This window comes from Salvelinus fontinalis, chromosome 24 (assembly GCF_029448725.1).
Source record: "Salvelinus fontinalis isolate EN_2023a chromosome 24, ASM2944872v1, whole genome shotgun sequence".
NCBI classification, from domain to species: Eukaryota; Metazoa; Chordata; class Actinopteri; order Salmoniformes; family Salmonidae; genus Salvelinus; species Salvelinus fontinalis.
This window is the reverse complement of record NC_074688.1, coordinates 20,520,025-20,541,067: the sequence shown is the minus strand read 5'-3', so window position 1 is coordinate 20,541,067 and position 21,043 is coordinate 20,520,025. Positions and strand designations below refer to the sequence as shown.

The following is a 21,043-nucleotide window of genomic DNA, read 5'->3' as shown; positions in this document are numbered from 1 at the left end:
TGTTTTCCATTTTCTCTCCTGTGAGATTGAAATCTCTGGTGTCCATGGTCACTGATGCAGAGATGTCAGAGCCGTACTGGGCAGACTTTGGTCACATCATATGTCTGGAGTGTAGCCAACAATGGACTCTGAATAAGAGCCCTAAGAAATCCAAAGCACAGTTCAGCTTTGTGCTATTACTGACAATGTGAATGGATGATACAGACACCGCTGCATTTTAATCATGACTTTTACGTGTCCGTACATGAAGGCAATTGAGGCAATCAAACCTTTGACTTGAATTGACAGATTGCCAGGGAATGGTCATCATCTCATAAGCAGAAAAGAGACAGATAGAGGAAGAGAGTGGTGGATGACTGCAGAATGAAAGCCCCTGAATAGCACTGATTACATGCCTCTTTTCACACACATGCTGATCACCCTGTTATTATTCAAACTCCAGTGAATTATTGATTGGCCTGCACGCTCATTACAGTGCAGATCTGGGGCATGATGAAATCAAAGGCTGCGAGCAGCTGGCATATTTGCCTGTGAGAGTGAGAGGGTCGGAGAGAGAAGGTGGACGGTGGTCTTCTGTCAAACAGCCAAGGCTTGGTATGAAAAAGGGGAGCCATAGATACACCGTTGAATGGTTTTATGGATATTGGTCTATTTTTTAAATTTAACTAGATAAGCGAGTTCAGAACAAGTTCTTATTTACAATGACGGCCTACACCGGCCAAACCTGGACGACGCTGGGCCAATTGTGCGCTGCCCTATGGGACTCCCAATCACGGCTAGTTGTGATACAGCTTGGATCTGTAGTGACGCCTCTCACACTGAGATGCAGTGCCTTAGACCGCTGCGCCACTCGGGAGCCCAATTCACGGGTCTGCATTCTGCAGTCATCCACCACTCTCTTCCTCTGTCTCTTTTCTTCTTATGAGATGACGACTGACCGCAATTCCCTGGCAATCTGTCAATTCTAGTGAAAGGTTTGATTGCCTATACATACAACACAGATATACTTATTTTTTTTTTTTTATTGTTGAAAGTGGACATTTTCCTGTTCTGCTTTGTCACTGACTCATTGAATGCTAAAGGTTAAAAATGCAGTCAGGGATCTTAAGCACAACAAATTCATAACATATTGTACAAATTGCATTAAAAAATAAATATATATATATAACAAAATTACAGGACGTAACATATAATACGAAATCGATGAAGCAACACACAATTGGATGACTTACTGTAGTACACAAAAAAATGGGGACCTGTTTTGGCTCATGAGCACTACTGGCTGAAATTATACAAAAGTTCCAGAGCATCACTTTGATGGTTGATCTTCCATTCATGACTTACAGTACTAAACTACTCACTTTCAACATGCTCTACACTTTCAACCATTCCCCAGGAACATTTAAAGGGCTCCTGAGGGGGGCAGCTGTCTAAGGCACTGCATCTCAGTGCTAGAGGTATCACGACAGACCCTGGTTCGATTCCAGGCTGTATCACAACTGGCTGTGATGGGAGTCCCATAGGGCGGCGCACATCTGGCCCAGCGGGTTAGGGGTTGGCCGGGGTAGGCCGTCATTGTAAATAAGAATTGGTTCTTAACTGACTTGCCATGTTAAACAAAATAGGAACAGGGAGCCCTGCCTCGTTAACATCCTGGGGGACTCATAGCAGACCTATGGATGATCAACAGGACTGTGTCACCGTCTGACATAAAATAGAGCTGCTGTAACATCCAAACTCAGGAAGGAAGCTCATACAGGTTATTCTTACTGCCTCTAGTTAATTGTATTTTTTGGTTATGGAAGGAAAAAAAACTGCTGACTAAATATAACTGATGCTTTCCCCTGTTTCCACCCACATCCTCCTTCCTTAGGACAAGCAATGTAACGGCAGTCCTCCTCCTCTTCATCAGATGAGGAGGAGTAGTGATCGAACCAAGGCGCAGCGTAGTGAAATGACATGATTTATTGAACACGACGGAAAAACAAACTAAACTTGCATAAACAAACAAAACAAATAAACGATGCAGACAGACCTGAACGACGAACTTACATATAACGTGAAGAACGCAATGAACAGGAACAGACTACATAAAACGAACAAACCGCAAACAGTCCCGTATGGTGCAAACATATACACAGACACAGGAGACAATCACCCACAACGAACACTGTGAAAACGCCTACCTAAATATGACTCTTAATTAGAGGAACGCCAAACACCTGCCTCTAATTAAGAGCCATACCAGGCAACCCAATAAACCAACACAGAAACAGAAAACATAGAATGCCCACCCAAACTCACGTCCTGACCAACTAACACATATAACAAACTAACAGAAATAGGTCAGGAACGTGACATAACCCCCCCATAAGGTGCGAACTCTGGGCGCACCAGCACAAAGTCTAGGGGAGGGTCTTGGTGGGCATCTGACCACGGTGGTGGCTCAGGCTCTGGACGAGGTCCCCACCCCACCATAGTCAATCCCAGCCTACGTTTACCCCTTATTATGACCACCCTCTTATTTCCCCCACCTAATTTAAGGGGCAACACCAAGATAAAGTCCAGCTCCGGGACAAGGTAGCTCAGGATAAAGAGGTAGCTTAGGATAGAGGGGCAACTCCGGACTGAAGGGCAGCTCCGGACAGAGAGACAGCTCTGGATAAAGAGGTAGCTTAGGATAAAGAGGTAGCTTAGGATAGAGGGGCAACTCCGGACTGAAGGGCAGCTCCGGACAGAGAGACAGCTCTGGACTGAGGGGCAGTTCTGGATTACTAGCCGCTTCTGGCTGAGGGGCAGCTCATGGCTGACTGACGGCTCTGGACGCTCATGGCAGGCTGACGGCTCTGGACGCTCATGGCAGGCTGACGGCTCTGGACGCTCATGGCAGGCTGACGGCTCTGGACGCTCATGGCTCGCTGACGGCTCTGGACGCTCATGGCTCGCTGACGGCTCTGGACGCTCATGGCTCGCTGACGGCTCTGGACGCTCATGGCTCGCTGACGGCTCTGGACGCTCATGGCTCGCTGACGGCTCTGGACGCTCATGGCTCGCTGACGGCTCTGGACGCTCATGGCTCGCTGACGGCTCTGGACGCTCATGGCTCGCTGGCGGCTCTGGCTGCTCATGGCTCGCTGGCGGCTCTGGCTGCTCATGGCTCGCTGGCGGCTCTGGCTGCTCATGGCTCGCTGGCGGCTCTGGCTGCTCATGGCTCGCTGGCGGCTCTGGCGGATCCAGTCTGGCTGGCGGCTCTGGCGGATCCAGTCTGGCTGGCGGCTCTGGCGGATCCAGTCTGGCTGGCGGCTCTGGCGGATCCAGTCTGGCTGGCGGCTCTGGCGGATCCTGTCTGGTTGGCGGCTCTGGCGGATCCTGTCTGGTTGGCGGCTCTGGCGGATCCTGTCTGGTTGGCGGCTCTGGCGGATCCTGTCTGGTTGGCGGCTCTGGCGGATCCTGTCTGGTTGGCGGCTCTGGCGGATCCTGTCTGGTTGGCGGCTCTGGCGGATCCTGTCTGGCGGGCGGCTCTGGCGGATCCTGTCTGGCGGACGGCTCTAGCGGCTCCTGTCTGGCGGACGGCTCTAGCGGCTCCTGTCTGGCGGGCGGCTCTAGCGGCTCCTGTCTGGCGGGCGGCTCTAGCGGCTCCTGTCTGGCGGGCGGCTCTAGCGGCTCCTGTCTGGCGGGCGGCTCTGCAGGCTCATGGCAGACGGGCGGCTTTGCAGTGTCATGGCAGACGGATGGCTCAGACGGCGCTGGGGAGACGGATGGCTCAGATGGCGCTGGGGAGACGGATGGCTCAGATGGCGCTGGGGAGACGGATGGCTCAGATGGCGCTGGGGAGACGGATGGCTCAGATGGCGCTGGGGAGACGGATGGCTCAGATGGCGCTGGGGAGACGGATGGCTCTGGCCGGATAAGGCGCACTGTAGACCTGGTGCGTGGTGCCGGAACTGGAGGCACCGGGCTAAAGACACGCACCTTCATGCTAGTGCGGGGAGCAGGGACAGGGCACACTGGACTCTCAAAGCGTACTCTACACCTGGTGCGTGGTACCGGCACTGGTGGCACCGGGCTGAGGGCAAGCACATCAGGATTAGTACGGGGAGAAGAAACAGTGTGTACAGGGCTCTGGAGACGCACAGGTGGCTTAGTGCGTTTTGCCGGAACTGGAGGCACCGAACTGGATACACGCACTACAGGGAGAGTGCGTGGAGGAGGAACAGGGCTCTGGAAACGCACTGGTAGCCTAGTACGTAGTGTAGGCACTGTAGGTACTAGGCTGGGGCGGAGAGGTAGCGCCGGAAATACCGGACCGTGCAGGCGTACTGGCTCTCTTGAGCATTGAGCCTGCCCAACCTTACCCGGTTGAATGCTCCCGGTCACCCAACCAGTGCGGGGAGGTGGAATAACCCGCACCGGGCTATGTAGGCGAACCGGGGAAACCATGCGTAAGGCAGGTGCCATGTATGCCGGCCCGAGGAGACGCACTGGAGACCAGACGCGTTGAGCCGGCCTCATGACACCTGGCTCAATGCCCAATCTAGCCCTACCAGTGCGGGGAGGTGGAATAACCCGCACCGGGCTATGCACACGTACAGGAGACACCCTGCGCTCTACTGCGTAACATGGTGTCTGCCCGTACTCCCGCTCTCCACGGTTAGCCTGAGAAGTGGGCGCAGGTCTCCTACCTGCCCTTGGCCCACTACCTCTTAGCCCCCCCCCCAAGAAATTTTTGGGTGTTACTCACGGGCTTTTTGGGCTTCCGTGCAAGACGCGTCCCCTCATAACGCCGGTTCCTCTCTCTCTTCTCCTCCGCTCTCCGAACTGCCTCCAGCTGTTCCCATGGACGGTGATTCACTTTAGCCCATGGTCCTTCTCCGTTAAATACCTGCTCCCAACTCCACAAGTCCTGTATACTCTCCCGTTGCTCGACATTACGCTGCTTGGTTCTGGATTGGTGGGTGATTCTGTAACGGCAGTCCTCCTCCTCTTCATCAGATGAGGAGGAGTAGTGATCGAACCAAGGCGCAGCGTAGTGAAATGACATGATTTATTGAACACGACGGAAAAACAAACTAAACTTGCATAAACAAACAAAACAAATAAATGATGCAGACAGACCTGAACGACGAACTTACATATAACTTGAAGAACGCAATGAACAGGAACAGACTACATAAAACGAACAAACCGCAAACAGTCCCGTATGGTGCAAACATATACACAGACACAGGAGACAATCACCCACAACGAACACTGTGAAAACGCCTACCTAAATATGACTCTTAATTAGAGGAACGCCAAACACCTGCCTCTAATTAAGAGCCATACCAGGCAACCCAATAAACCAACACAGAAACAGAAAACATAGAATGCCCACCCAAACTCACGTCCTGACCAACTAACACATATAACAAACTAACAGAAATAGGTCAGGAACGTGACAAGCAATTAAAAAGGCAGAGCTGTTTAGTACCGGTGACACACTATGACAAAGTGTGAGATTTTGCAGCAGGGGAGCGCTGGGAATCAGGGCTGCTTTTCTGCTTTGCCAATTCAGTCTGGCTCTGTGACTCAGCTCCCAGGTGATTCTCCAACCTGTTTCTAGGTGGAAGATAGAAATACTAGGTCTTATTTAGAATACGAAGATATTTAGGGATCTGAACAAATGGACATACAGAACATTGTAGTGTGGTAATATTGTGGTTTAAGATTGGAAACAAGCTTGTTCCTTCTCTTTGTCGCCAGAATGAGAGAAGCCCTATCAACCCTCTCATTTGTTTATGAAAATATGAAATAGTGAGGAACAGAGATGGAGAGAAGCTTCTAGAGATCCAGTGTTATTGACTTGCTGTCAGCGCTCACTCAATGCTGCTGAAACATTAACTAACTGTCAAGTTGTTTGAGGTATGCATAGCTTCCATCTTCTGGGGCAAATTGAATAGAAAAACAGCTCCATTTGGAGCTCTCTGAGAGCCTAACACTATGTGACTGACGACAGCACAGACATGCATATTAAAGATGGAGTAATTGGGTGGTGGATTCAGGCTGGTATTGACTGTCACCACTCCAGTCACAATACCAAGCCATCAAGGAAGAGCAATGGCTGTGAACTAATCCAGGTAAAATGTGTTGACTTTCTAACACAGAACATGACAGCTCAAGGCTTCCAGAAACCAGCTACACACTGGGCACACACTGGTTGAATCAATGTTGTTTCCACGTCATTTCAATAAAGTTATGTTAGACCATCGTAGAACAGACATTGAATTGATGTCTGTGTCCAGTAGGTAGAGTACAGCCAGGAAGTGATGTGATGCCACTACAGAATATGAAAGAGTGTAATAATTTAAAGGCTATTTTCAACCCCTCTCCTAGAGATATTATTGACCCATCTTGACCTGTGAAGTTAATAATAGGTTATCCTTTAAACAATCCATAAGGTTTCCCTCAGAGAGGACCTGAGTGCCGCTGTTGTGAAGGTTAACATTTAATGTATGGTAATCTCCATACGCTGAGGTCCATGGCAAGACACACAGATTGTCGTTATGCTTTCAGGTCGTGTGCTCTGCCCTGGGAGACAGGCGGTGATGTGTCAAGGGTGAATGGAAAACAGACAAAAGGGAGAAAGACTCGCTAGGCTGCCTCCGACAGGACTTTTTTCATTTCCTCCATGTGTGTGATGTCTGTCACAGGGATGACACCGAGGATCTCTGAGTAGAATGAGAGCCAGTGTAATCTCTTTGCTAAGTCATTGGCACAGGCAGCATGCTCTCCATCTGCACTCCTCCATCTCCCACTTTGGGATTCCCTTTTAGGGACGCAGGGGCAATCCCCTCACAAAACAAAGGCTAACTCAGACGTCCTGTAAGCACTGCATGACCAAACAATGGGCAGGTAGTTTACCTCAACCGCTTTACCTCACATGCCATAGATCTACGTTTGTACATTCCACAGTGGACCTGCTACGGTGGACAGTAAAGCAACAGTAAAGAGTAGCCTATTCCAAGTCACAGTCTAACTGCCAGAATAGTTACAAAAAGAAGTGTAATTCCAGTTCCCTCTCTTTCTCTCTCCATACTGGGTTGCTGTTAAGCCATCTCTCCACAACCGTCCCTCTTGTGGGCCAGTCTGACAGCCATACAAAGGCCTCGAACCACGCCAGTCATCATCATTACAATCCTGTTTGCAAACTCGGCAGCCCCTAATGGTTCCAAATTAGCGCTTTACTGTGGCCCCGTGATGGATTTCTCACGAGCCGGTCAGCGGCTCGGATTGATTGCACCTCTTTAATTACCAGCTGGCTTGCTGAAATACTTCCTCTTTCCCCACTTCACACTGGGAGAGTATAATGCAAGCTCACACCACACACTTCCACACTCATACAAACACACACACTGCTCAATAGTTTCTCAACTCCTAGATTGGAGGGCAAAAAAACATCCTGTTGTTGTCTGAGATAGGACGTGGAAGAGAGATTCTGTGGGTTTTCTTCAAAGGAGTAGATTAATCAATAGGAGATTAGTTCTATAGTATGTGTTCTCCTCTTACTTGGCTCATACTGCTAGTTTCCCTGTTTTTCTTTCCTGCTCTGGAGGGGGGGGGGATCTCAGGCATGTATTAACATTGTACCTCTAAATGTACCTTGCTTATTACCTTTTCTCACCTTTAATGGTTATCTGGAGGATTATGATATGCCTGTCTGTCACCTGGGCCATCACAGGTGTACCAGTTCACTTCACATATTTATGCTCCAACCAACCTTTTTCAGGGAGTGAGACTACTAGGCGATGGGTGTTTTGAGGGGGCACAGTCTGTCACAACTTACATTAGCCCAGCCCTCTGCCTCAGATAAGAGATTCCACTGAAGTTCATTAAAGGAGCACTGGAGATTAATGGAATTGCATCGCCCCTTCCTGAGAGAGATAGCACTATGGTTTGTTTCAGGTTTTTGCCCAACCCAGATCTCAGAGCCATGTTTTACCATAAAACTCAGAGCAGGCTGGGGAGAAGAAGGCAGGTCGGATTGATTGTGTTTTAGTGAGATCGTTTCATTTTAGTGTATAATCAAAGATATCTATAAATGAGACTGAGGCATATGGATTTGTAATTAACCCAACCATGTGTGACAGTAAGTCTGTTATAGGCAGGGCTTGTTCGAATAAACATTGAGTATAAACCTGACCTGTGTTCTGGGAGACATTTCAATACCTCAGAACCTCTGGGATTAGCCTGGTCTGAGAAAACACCCTGACGGCGCCATAACTGGAAGAGAAGTAAAGCCAGTCTATTACCATTGGGACTCTGCTGATGGCGGACAACCTGAGTCATTAACAACCAAAGCCAGGCTGAGGAACACACAGCCTTCCAGGAGCAGGAGAGTGCGTTCAAAAGGCAATTTGGAGGTGAGTGAATGAGAGGGGTAACCTTAGAAGGAGCTTTGAGATGGGGAGGGGGCGGGGTGGGGTGTCTGGAAATGCAGCGTGCACAGTGCTGGGCTTCTGCCGACGTGTCTGGAACAACAATGGGTCGGCTCGCCCCGCCGGTTTCGGCAGAATGCTCGCGCCAGACACCTGTCACCCCAATTCGACGGCGCCCTGGCAGCTTGCAGAGGTTGTGATAGATAGATCACAAAAGAGAAGGGAGAAAAGAACGATTCATCGTAGGTGGAAGACAAGAGACATACGTGGCTCACTGGCCCAAATCACAGGCCTCTTCAAGTGCTGTCACCATACACCTGTTTGTAGGTCATAAGATCCTGGCTCACACAGACTGTCTCTATCTCTCCCACTCTGCTAACACCGGCAGTGATAGAGAGATTAATGTGAGGTATGACTGTGTGTGTGTGTGTGTGTGTGTGTGTGTGTGTGTGTGTGTGTGTGTGTGTGTGTGTGTGTGTGTGTGTGTGTGTGTGTGTGTGCTGACCACCAGAGGGAGAGTGAAGGCAGGGATGAGGAGGTTTTCAGGAGACATGGGAGGAGTGGTGAGATGCCAGAGCTGTCAGCAGCGTGCAGAGATGGCTCCGTCACAGAGCAGCGATGTGTAGCGCTAAAGTTGCTCTCAACAGATTGGGAGGGCACTGACATTGCCGTGTTTGTGTGTGTGTGTTCGTTTGTTTCTGTAGCAATGTGGCTGTCATTTTGCATGAAATGTAAAAACAGACTCCTATTAATATATACCTTCACATTAAATGTTATCGAAATGGATTGTTCCATATAGAGTGTCAATCAATCTCTCATCTCTTCCAGTTCTAGATTTGTTTAAGTCAATAATCCTTTTTTGTTATGATCATTTATTACTGAACATGTCATATTGATTTGAAAAGATTTCAAAACACAGCTGTGTGTGTGTGTTTAAAAGTACCCCTCCCTTTTAAAACACTCAAACCAAAAAAGCATGTCTTACCTGCAATCTGTTGGGTATTAACATACAGCTGTTCATAGAGTCAGTGATATTATAGATGTTCTCTTTATCTTAGATCTAAGTAATGTACTTTAATGTAAATCAGGGTAGTGTTCGGAGGATAATGTAAATGGAAGAGCCATATTTCGAACAAAATGACTGCTGATCAGGGGTTCTGATCTGGCCCTACTTCAGTGGACATTCTTGGATAGAGCCAAATTGACTTATGTGAGAGATAAATTGGTTACATACAGAACACTAGCACACTTAAACTGCTTAATGAGGTGTTTCAACATTTTCTTTCAAGACTACAATTTTGGCATGCACAGTCAAGTAGAAACATTCAGAGAGAGAGAGAGAAAAGGGGAGAAAGAGAGAGCTGGGGAGTGCATAAAACCACTTCCATTAATTAGTTGGAACGGTAAAAGTGTTGCCGATGGAAATACTGCTCCAGTCGTGACTGTTACTGGAAACCAATCAACTTGCATTCTACCCCTTGTGCTTCTTCAATAAGGCATATACTTTGTGTCCTTTCTATTTTCATACAGTGCATCTATTTTGAAACGCATGATTCCATAAATCATAAGTGGGATTCAGTGGTTTGAACTACAGGAGACCGAGGAACAATTACTGCTTCTTGCTTGTGTCTTGTTATAAAACACAATGTTCCTTATGAAGCTGCCCTTCGGTTTAGTGTCAAGATTTCAATAGAGTTCCTTGAGCGAGACAAAATTCAGTTTTACCTTCAACAACTACAGTTGAAGGACACTCTTTCATTAAATAATTGTGTTTTTCCCCCTTTGTCTATCACTGCTTTAAAGTAAAATAAAATGCAATGTAATAGAATAAACATATGACGGAAGATTTTGGAAGTTGACATTAGATGCAGTTCAGTAGAGAGAGTACTTATTCATCAGAAGACCCTGCAGTGCAGAGCAGGATTGTTTGCTCCACCACTATTGGAAAAATCTAGTGGATGACCTACACTCTCCAAGGTGTGTTAAAGTCAAGTAAGTCACTGGCTCCCTGACTGGACAAGTCTATTTTTCGGAGGACAAAGGAATGACAAGAGGATGAGGTGGATTGTAAAGTAAAAATAACAAAGGGTCATGTTGAACAGACAATCAATAATTTCACCACAGGAAGAAAAACTAGACATAAGACTAGATGTGAGCTCCAAGCAGTAAAAATAGGACACTGGGAAGCAAACTATCTGTGCACAGTTAGATATAACTAGATTACCCCCTTCCAACGTTGTGCTGCGAGGCACACCATGACCCCTGGCACTGTGCAAGGCTAGACCAGCCAGAGAATAATAATCAACAAGCTTTCTTGGAAAATGTGATTTTTGCCTCTGAATTCAACACAGCTGAGTGCCCTTCCTTGTCTTTGGCTGCTCCAAAGACAAATGTTTAGCCCTTTGGAAGGAAGTGTTTTGTCAGATCTCACATCTTGCACTCTTGTAATTAAAAGTGAATAATCGTTGAGCCTCAGGATGCTCTCTAAAGTTACAAACAAGGCCAGAAGAGTGGCTGGGACACTTCAGCTCTAAGACCTGCTATTCACCGTTATTTGATTCCATGCTAAGGAAACTTGATCTTCCCGTAGCAGTGTGAATCTAATTAATAATTATCTTGACAGCAAATGAAAAACGGAGGACAGATCTGGCCCTCGTATTGTCTGTGGAGTTAATCTGCAGCAAAGTAAATATTTCCAAATGGGCAGTATCAAAACATAACTTCCCAGAGAATACTTCTGAATTTAGTAGGGCCTTGTGGCATTACTTTGCATGCTTTAAATGTCGTTCTTCATCTTGGAGTGCATCAAATGTTGTAATCACAGAGGGCTACGGCATTAAAAAGCAAGACCTAGCGAGGAACGGGAAGTAACAACAAAGGAAAGCGATCAACATAAGCGATTGATGAGGAATGAAGGTTCATTAGAATACTTGTCAGAGGATGAATGTCAATGAGCTCTCCAAAAGTCACATTAGAATCAACAGCAGTCCTCATCACTCATTGTAGGCCTACTCTGTAAAAAAGCAGCAATAACTTTTTCTCCATGGCTAAATGGTAAATGGTGCACATTTATCTTACAAAGGAGTACCTGGTCTCACAGGTCTGTTTAAAGGGAGAGACCTTATTCCAGAGAGCCCATGCCTCCCCCTTCTTTCCTACCCTAGGTTAACACATTGAGGCATCGGTTTGGATGCCTGCTACCTTGCTGAAGGGGATATAATTAGCCTCAGGACTACCCCCAGACCATAACCCCTAGATCACTCTTGACCTTCATGCCTAATTCACCAAACCTCAAGCATCTTGGCCTCCAGGGCTCCATGGCTGCAGCCTGGATCCCATGACTGCAATCAGATATGGGGTTCAAAGTTCAAAGACAATTTTCCAGAGGAGAAACGTTTCTGGGGAGGGAAGGTGATGCCTCGTTACATTATTGACGACCCTTTTCATTCCTCTATGGTGTTTTCCTCATACCGCATTTATTTGATAAGCTTACTTTTTACTCCTAATGCTACTCAAATAAGACACTCCAAACTCCCCCACAAATGTTTTGCTAATGTTAAAACAGGAGTACGGTCAGGTTAGAGACTGTGTATCCTTTTACTTTTTTCTGGGTATTTCAAGGATTTTGTTTTGGAACATCATTAAGGTGTATGAATTCAACGGACTGGTAATTGCCTGTAAGACTAGAATTGTAAGGCTTTCTGTAATAAATGGACAAATGGACACAGTACCAATCTTATGTGAGAATATCGAGTGACAAAAAAGCACTCCAAATCTGTGACTTTTTTCTGTAAATAGCAAAGTCATAAAGAAAACAGTTTCCTTTGATATAGAACACAGTAGAGTTGGAACAGATATTGGCTGATGAGAGAGCGAGTAGGGGAATGATTTTAGATTCATTTGACAGTCAGGTAGGAGAGAATGGAGACTGTTCCACTCTGTGGACGGACAGTCACTGTCTTCCGAGTCGATAGACACACTGTCACCACTGGCGGGTAATTGACAGCTTAGAGTTTGCAGTGACACGAGGCTTGCATATATTTATTCCATTACCTTGCATGTGTGACTGCCTGGGGGCCCTCCTTCACAATGTATTCATGAGTCAGCCAGCTAGGCAGTGGACTAAACAACATCTTATGGCGGGGCTTATGAGAAAGGATGATACGTGTTTCACCCTCAAATAGCCAAAGAGGAAAAGAGACAAATGGCTCCCCTCATTTATTGATGATTAATCATTTTAATGGGACTTAAACAGCCGTTTCCTTTAAGTAGCCATCTTTACATTGTTAGTGAATGTGACTGCAGCTCAACAGGCTTGGGTTAGAAACGTACCCTATATATACACAAGCTCATGCTTTAGTTAAACTCAATGTTGAGTAAGCCCCCAAGCAACACTATCATCAAGATTCAATTAACTTAGGGATAGCCGGCCTCCCGGGTGGCGCAGTGGTCTAGGGCACTGCATCGCAGCGCTAGCTGCGCCACCAGAGTCTCTGGGTTCGCGCCCAGGCTCTGTCGCCGCCGGCTGCGACCGGGAGGTCCGTGGGGCGACGCACAATTGGCCTAGCGTCGTCCGGGTTAGGGAGGGTTTGGCCGGTAGGGATATCCTTGTCTCATTGCTCCAGCGACTCCTGTGGCGGGCCGGGCGCAATGCGCGCTAACCGAGGGGGCCAGGTGCACGGTGTTTCCTCCGACACATTGGTGCGGTTGGCTTCCGGGTTGGAGGCGCGCTGTGTTAAGAAGCAGTGCGGCTTGGTTGGGTTGTGCTTCGGAGGACACATGGCTTTCGACCTTCGTCTCTCCCGAGCCCGTACGGGAGTTGTAGCGATGAGACAAGATAGTAATTACTAGCGATTGGATACCACGAAAATTGGGGAGAAAAGGGGGTAAAATTTAAAATAAATAAATAATAATAAAATAAAAAAAACTTAGGGTTTTTTAAAAATGTTTGCCTAAATGACATACCCAAATCTAACTGCCTGTAGCTCAGGCCCTGAAGCAAGGATATGCATATTCTTGGTACCATTTGAAAGGAAACACTTTGAAGTTTGTGGAAATGTGAATTGAATGTAGGAGAATATAACACAATAGATCTGGTAGAAGAAAATACAAATAAAAAAACATGTTGTTTTCTACCACCAACTTTGAAATGCAGCAGAAAGGTCCCAGCCATCACTCTGGTTATAATTCCGATGGTGTCCAAAAGATGGCAGCAGCATATGTCCAACGTTTCAGACGGATAACATGAAGTATGAGCGAGCTACATGACATTTAGTGTGAAGTCACCCAGGTACATTTGGGCAAATCGTGAAGGAGACATGCACATTCATATTACATTTTTCTGCAAGAATATCGTCAAATCTGTATGCTTGGACTTTGATTTAGCTTTCCCAGTATTTGTAGCCATATTATAAGTTCAACATTTGCAAAACAACTAGTTTTCATAACTTCATAACTCTGAATATTTGTATAATTCTTGTCCAAAATGAAAAGGCATGCAGTCGTACAAGGTTAGTAGCTACATTTTACAACAGATGCATGGTTTGTTTGACCCCAATTGGTGCTTATTTGACAAAGTTAGAGTCGTTCAAGTGAAGACCGCCCGCATCATCGGCGTGCCATGAAGGCATAGCTCTCTGACCAAATGTGGTGACCTATAGGATATACTACAACCCTAATGATATAGTGAAGTCTTGTTACGTTCTAGGATCTCTGGTGAATACATACAAATGTGAGTTGACTGATTGAAACAACGTTTAGGGTGAGATTTTCACAGATTCCTTTCTTTGCAAATTGAACGAGTGGGAATTCAAAATCGATCGTGCATACTATATGGACATTTTTAGGATATGAAAAATGATTTTATCTAACAAAACAACACTTCATGTTATCTCTGGGACTCTTTGGATGATAGATCAGAGCAAGATTTCAAAATGCAAGTGCACATTTCACCTTCAGAGGTGAATTTATAAAACCTATTGAGGTGAAAAAGTGTTTTGTTGTTAGGAGCTCTCCTCAAACAATAGTATGGCATTGTTTCGCAGTAATAGCTACTGTAAATTAGACAGTGCAGTTATATTAACAGGAATTTAAGCTTTTGGCCAATATAAGACACTTATATGGACCGACATTTGTTGTTTCTCTAAAATCTGCAATGGTGACACAAGGCGCTGCATGATTTACAACTGTCCCATTGACAGAGACAGTTGAGAGAGACCACAAATAAATGGAGGGTACAGTATAGCAATGATTCCTAAATCATTAGTGTGTCATACCCTTCTCCTATCCTTGAGGCCTTGATCAAACTACTTAGATGCTTGAACGGTGGGGTTGGAGGAAGATAAACTTAACTTTGAATGGGTGGAGGGTAGGAAGGGGTATAGTTCCTTTGACTCTCAGTAAAGAACTCAGAATTATTCATTCATAACCATTTGCATGGGGTGCGGCAGTGAGAGATGTTGGGTCGCAATTTGTCTTCCCTCTCTCCTTTCTCTGGCTGCCTCCAGATCATTAGTTTCACTTTTCATTAGCGGAGATCAATACATTGGATCAGTCTCTCGTGTGAGGATACTCTGCTCCACAACCTCCCACTCTCCCTCCTCTCCCCTCAGTCCTTCTCCCTTATTCTCTGGCTCTGTCATTTACTCCAGCTCCCCCTCATATTACCCATCATCCTCCACAGCAGAAGGGTATACTGAGTGGAGGGCAGAGAGAGGAGATAGAGAAGAGTGAGCAGTGATTTTATTAATGCTGCCCAATAAGGCAGAACTGGCAAAACTGAATGATAACCCAATAAAGTTTAATGAAGAACCAGTAGCCTCTCAGAATTAACACTGAAGACGGATGGGAGTGTAGCAGGAAATGAAAGTAAAAACATTGGGGACTGGCAAAGTTTAGTGATGCTGTATTGTTTCTATTTGCTGTAGCATTATCTTGAAAGTTGCTGTTATGCTTATACAAAGTTGTGGCTTTTCTGGCACGATCATTGATTCAGTACACAGATTTAGTGGATTTTGAATGTTTTGAGGGAAGGGAGAAGCACTACAGATATGATATTGTGATTGGTTTGAGGTGGCTGCTAAGTCACTGCCTGCCTCTATTGCCATTTTCTCTGTGCACATTATTGTAAATTTGTCTACTGTATGCATGTATGTGTGGTGTGCATTTGTGTGTAAATGTAATCCTCACTTACCCAGCACAGTGAGTCTGGCAGGGCGGGACCTCATGGCTGCCTGGATTGCCTGGCACTCAAAGACAGCATCATCCATCAGCTCCACACGTTGGATCCGGAGGTGGTGTTCCCCTGTACTGTGGTCCCCAATCACTGTGTAACGAGGGTAGCCTGAGACACAACAGAACCTGTCAGAACCTGGAGTCTGGTCTTTCAACCTGTATCAGCAAATTTCAATCCAACTGACATGTTATGAATTGTGCAACAATGCCTGAACACAGGCAATCACAAATGAGTGAAGGATCAATGGTGCAATATAGATTGTTGACTACTGTGTTACCGTAAACGTTAGGTAATTTGCAGTGTTAGGTCATTTGCAGTATTCATGGATGCCAAGGGAAGCATAAAAAATGTACCAATAAAAATAAAATAATTTATCTTTCGTTTTTCTGTTTCATGATTTTTCTTCAGTTCGTAAGAGGTTGAATGTATCTCACCGAAGAACGCATCCAGAGAGCGAAACAGCGCCCCTGTTGCTAAATGTGTTGGCCATCTATCTGATGCTGTCTGGTCAAAAAGATGACATTGTTAATTCCCATAGCATTGAATGTGTCACGATCATGTGGCGGATTGACGGACCAAAACGCAGCACTTGGAAAATAAGCCATCTTCTTTTATTTTAAAGATGACGAAAAATAAACACGAAACACTTAATACAAACTAACAAAAGATCGTGAAGCTAAATAACGTTGTGCACATACACACACAGGCTACAAACGTTCTACATAGACAATTACTCACAACCAATGAGAGCCTATGGCTACCCTAAATAAGGCTCCCAATCAGAGACAACCGAAATCAGCTGTCTCTAATTGGGAACTCATTCAGGTAACCATAGACTCTCCTAGATAACTAAACATACATAGACAACGCTAGACATCTGAACTCAACACAAACCCATATACTATACAACAACCCCTTTACCATAAAAAACACCCAAAACCAACAAAACACAAACATTCCCCATGTCACACCCTGACCTAACTAAAATAATAAAGAAAACAAAGAATACTAAGGCCAGGGCGTGACAGAATGCAAGGGACGCCAGTGAGCATTTGGCCTCCCTTAATAAAAAAATTAAAAAATAATAGCCAATCAGCATTGAGCTAAACTGAGTGAGCTCAACTTGTGAATGAGCTCAACAACCGACTCTTTTCTCTGGATACATCAATGATTTCACTCTTGCTGCTGGAGATTCTCTGATCCACCTCTACGCAGACGACACCATTCTGTATACTTCTGGCCCTTCTTTGGACACTGTGTTAACTAACCTCCAGGCAAGCTTCAATGCCATACAACTCTCCTTCCGTGGCCTCCAACTGCTCTTCAATGCAAGTAAAACTAAATGCATGCTCTTCAACTGATCGCTGCCCGAACCTGCCCGCACCTGCCTGCCCGTCCAGCATCACTACTCTGGACGGTTCTGACTTAGAATATGTGGACAATTACAAATACCTAGGTGTCTGGTCAGACTGTAAACTCTCCCCCAAACTCACATTAAGCATCCCCAATCCAAAATTAAATCTAGAATCGGCTTCCTATTTCGCAAAAAAGCATCCTTCACTAATGCTGCCAAACAAATCCTCGCAAAACTGACTATCCTACCAATCCTTGACTTCGGCGATGTCATTTGCAAAATAGCCTACAACATTCTACTCAGCAAATTGGATGTAGTCTATCACTGTGCCATCCGTTTTGTCACCAAAGCCCTATATACTACCCACCACTGTGACCTGTATGCTCTCGTTGGCTGGCCCTCGCTTCATACTCGTCGCCAAACCCACTGACTCCAGGTCATCTATAAGTCTTTGCTAGGTAAAGCCTCCCCCCTTATCTCAGCTCACTGGTCACCATAGCAGCTCCCACCCGTAGCACGCACTCCAGCAGGTCTATTTCACTGGTCGCCCCCAAAGCCAATTTCTCCTTCGGTTGCCTTTCCTTCCAATTCTCTGCTGCCAATGACTGGAGCGAATTGCAAAAATCACTGAAGCTGGAGACTCATATCTCCCTCACTAACTTCAAGCATCAGCTGTCATAGCAGCTCACAGATCATTGCACCTGTACATAGCGCATCTGTAAATAGCCCATCAAACGACCTCATCCCCATACTGTATTTTTTGCTCCTTTGCACCCCAGTATCTCTACTTGCACATTAATCTTCTGCACATCTACCACACCAGTGTTTAATTGCTATACTGTAGTTACTTCGCCACTACAGCCTATTTATTGCCTTACCTCCTTAATCTTACCTCATTTGCACACACTGTATATAGATTTTTGTTCATTGCGTTATTTACTGTATGTTTGTTTATTCCATGTGTAACTCTGTGTTGTTGTTTGTGTCGCACTGCGATGCTTTATCTTGGCCAGGTCGCAGTTGTGAATGAGAACTTGTTCTCAACTGGCCTACCTGGTTAAATAAAGGTGAAATAAAACAAAATACAAATTAAAAAATGGTCCTGGTGCACCAAAAATAAGTGTTGAGGGAAGCCAGTTTGGATTTGGCTTCACTCCAATCACATCACATCGAGAGCCAAACGTCATTGACAGAAACAACTTGAATTGTTGCATCTCATTGTGTTGTTCTCCGGTGGCTCGCTAGCTAGCTAAAATTGTCCCTTTCCTAAATTAGCCATGGATGGAGATAGAGATTTGGACTGTGGTTTTACTTAATTCTTCCTTACTGGCCAATGATTACAACGGTGATTCTGATCCAACCATTAATTCATACATTGTGCCCCTGGCCTGAGAGGATGGAAGTTCAGTATGTAGCTAGATGTAGAAGGCTAAGTCATGTTAACTAGCTGGCTCATCGTTGCCATGAATGAAAGTTAGGCTAAGAGCAAGCATTTTAGCCAGGTAGCTTAGGACAAAAAAATAAAAAGCATGTACTGTATGACAGAGTCAGAGACTGTTTCGTCAACATAAAAGAGAGGAGGATGTCATTGGCATTTCTCTGCAAGTAGGGTGAGTCAACATGTTTTTTGTACTTGCACGAACACACGCACACACACACACATTAGCACACACGCACGCACACACGCAAGCACGCACGCACGCACACATGCACTCACACACACACACACACACACACACATGCATGCACGCATGCACACACGCACACACATACAGAAATCAGAACCATGGACAGCCACATCATATTTAGCTTACGTTGATTGCACTAAATAGTTTTGGGTATTTTTAAGTTGTCACTGTATTAGGCTAAGCATAGGTGATTTGATGATGTTGAAATGTTGAAGTTGAAATTGGACTGAAATAGTGGAGGCAGCTCCTGTTTTCTTTGCAACTTGCGGTAACTCTCCGTGGTTCTAAATCAACAGTTGTTTTGTAGTACGAATATGTGGGAAACATTAACTTGCTTGACCATGCTGTAGGTCTTGTAACTGTTTATTGCATGCAATATGCTTTGTGGACTTCACCGGACAGTGGTTGCTCTCCGGTTTTTGCCACTGTGTCTTCTTATTGTCTCGGTCTTAGGCTTATATATCATGGTGGCAAGGCATATGGACTAACAGGTTATAGCAAACAACACAATTTTCACAACACATAGGTTGTAATATGGTAAAAAAAATTCTGGCTTGGTTTCCCCAGTGATTTTCCCCACGCACCACTAATGCTCATTTGAGATGGGCTATTATTTTTCAAATGAGATGAGATTGGGTAGCAGGTCACTTTAATACAGTATAACTGTCTTTGAATTATTAGTGTCACCAACGTGAAAACACATTTTCTTATTACAAGGGTTAAAAAACACTACATGTTGAAATTAACATTTTAACACTGGATGAAAATGTTGGCAGAGGGAATTCCGTAGATGAGAATAATGATAGGAGTTGAGGAGGTTTCTGTATTCTGGAGAGACAGTATGTTTAATTGATGATGATAGGGGTTGAGGAGGTTTCTGTATTCTGGAGAGACAGTATGTTTAATTGATGATGATAGGGGTTGAGGAGGTTTCTGTATTCTGGAGAGACAGTATGTTTAATTGATGATGATAGGGGTTGAGGAGGTTTCTGTATTCTGGAGAGACAGTATGTTTAATTGATGATGATAGGGGTTGAGGAGGTTTCTGTATTCTGGAGAGACAGTATGTTTTATTGATGATGATAGGGGTTGAGGAGGTTTCTGTATTCTGGAGAGACAGTATGTTTAATTGATGATGATAGGGGTTGAGGAGGTTTCTGTATTCTGGAGAGACAGTATGTTTAATTGATGATGATAGGGGTTGAGGAAGTTTCTGTATTCTGGAGAGACAGTATGTTTTATTGATGATGATAGGGGTTGAGGAGGTTTCTGTATTCTGGAGAGACAGTATGTTGTATTGATGATGATAGGGGTTGAGGAGGTTTCTGTATTCTGGAGAGACAGTATGTTTTATTGCATGGTGAAGAGGCATGGCTAGAGATTGAGATGTGTTTTAGCAGCACAGCGGTGTGAGATTTATAGTTCAATAATGCATGAAGAGGTATGTCCAGGAGTCCTAACCATTTTACAGCACAATTCAACATATGTTCCATTATGGTTCAGCATAATTGAATTGAAATGATGTGGAAACAACGTTGATTCAACTAGTGTGTGCCCAGTGGGATAGCTGGAAAACACTTCCCTTATTGAAATGATGTGGAAACAACGTTGATTCAACTTGTGTGTGCCCAGTGGGATAGCTGGAAAACACTTCCCTTATTGAAATGATGTGGAAACAACGTTGATTCAACTAGTGTGTGACCAGTGGGATAGCTGGAAAACACTTCCCTTATTGAAATTTGCATTGAGAGTGTGTCGAGGAGCGCATTTCCCCATTGAGAAAAAAGAAGTCAGAAATGGATATGTTTGATTGTGAATCTTTATGGAAAACTGTACAAAGTTTCAATTTGAATAACTTGAAAAGCTCTCTAAAGGCTTAACTCTGTCTAATTATTGGAGAAATGTGACTTAAACAAGAATCTCTGGTTGTGAAATTCTCCAAAATGTTCAGTATTTCTTGGCAGAGATTGCTTTCTCCTCCTAAGGTTCTCCTGTAATTCGCTGATGACAGAACCCGATAGAGTGGAGAGTTTAAGCATAACCAGGCCAACAGTTAAACATTTTATCCAATGATGCGGTTAGTCAAACTGAACTTTATAAATCAGATGGTATTCCACTCTAACCAGCTACAATCTCTGCCAACCCCACTGTTGGAATACTGCCAATAAATGTCTGGATGAAAAATCTATTCCGTTGCATCCATCAATGAGTAATGTTCTCTTCAAATATTTTTCAGTGACTTAGTATTAAACACTGGGGATATAAAGAGGTATGTTTTAGCACATGCCACCAAATATGAATATAATACATTAAGACAAATGGACTACGAGATACAATGGCTTTAAGTCCTTGA

General features: G+C 45.0%; 1 protein-coding gene across 8 annotated transcripts in view; it reads right to left on the bottom strand.

Annotated features, from left to right (window-relative positions):
• The window catches only part of LOC129822117 (kin of IRRE-like protein 3), a 219,401-nt gene that overhangs the window by 68,760 nt on the left and 129,598 nt on the right, over window positions 1–21,043 (bottom strand). For all 8 annotated transcript variants that reach the window (XM_055880073.1, XM_055880080.1, XM_055880077.1 and 5 more), the window contains exon 3: window positions 15,607–15,756. In XM_055880073.1, the coding sequence (XP_055736048.1) occupies window positions 15,607–15,756 (150 nt within the window). The remainder of the gene's footprint in view (window positions 1–15,606; window positions 15,757–21,043) is intronic.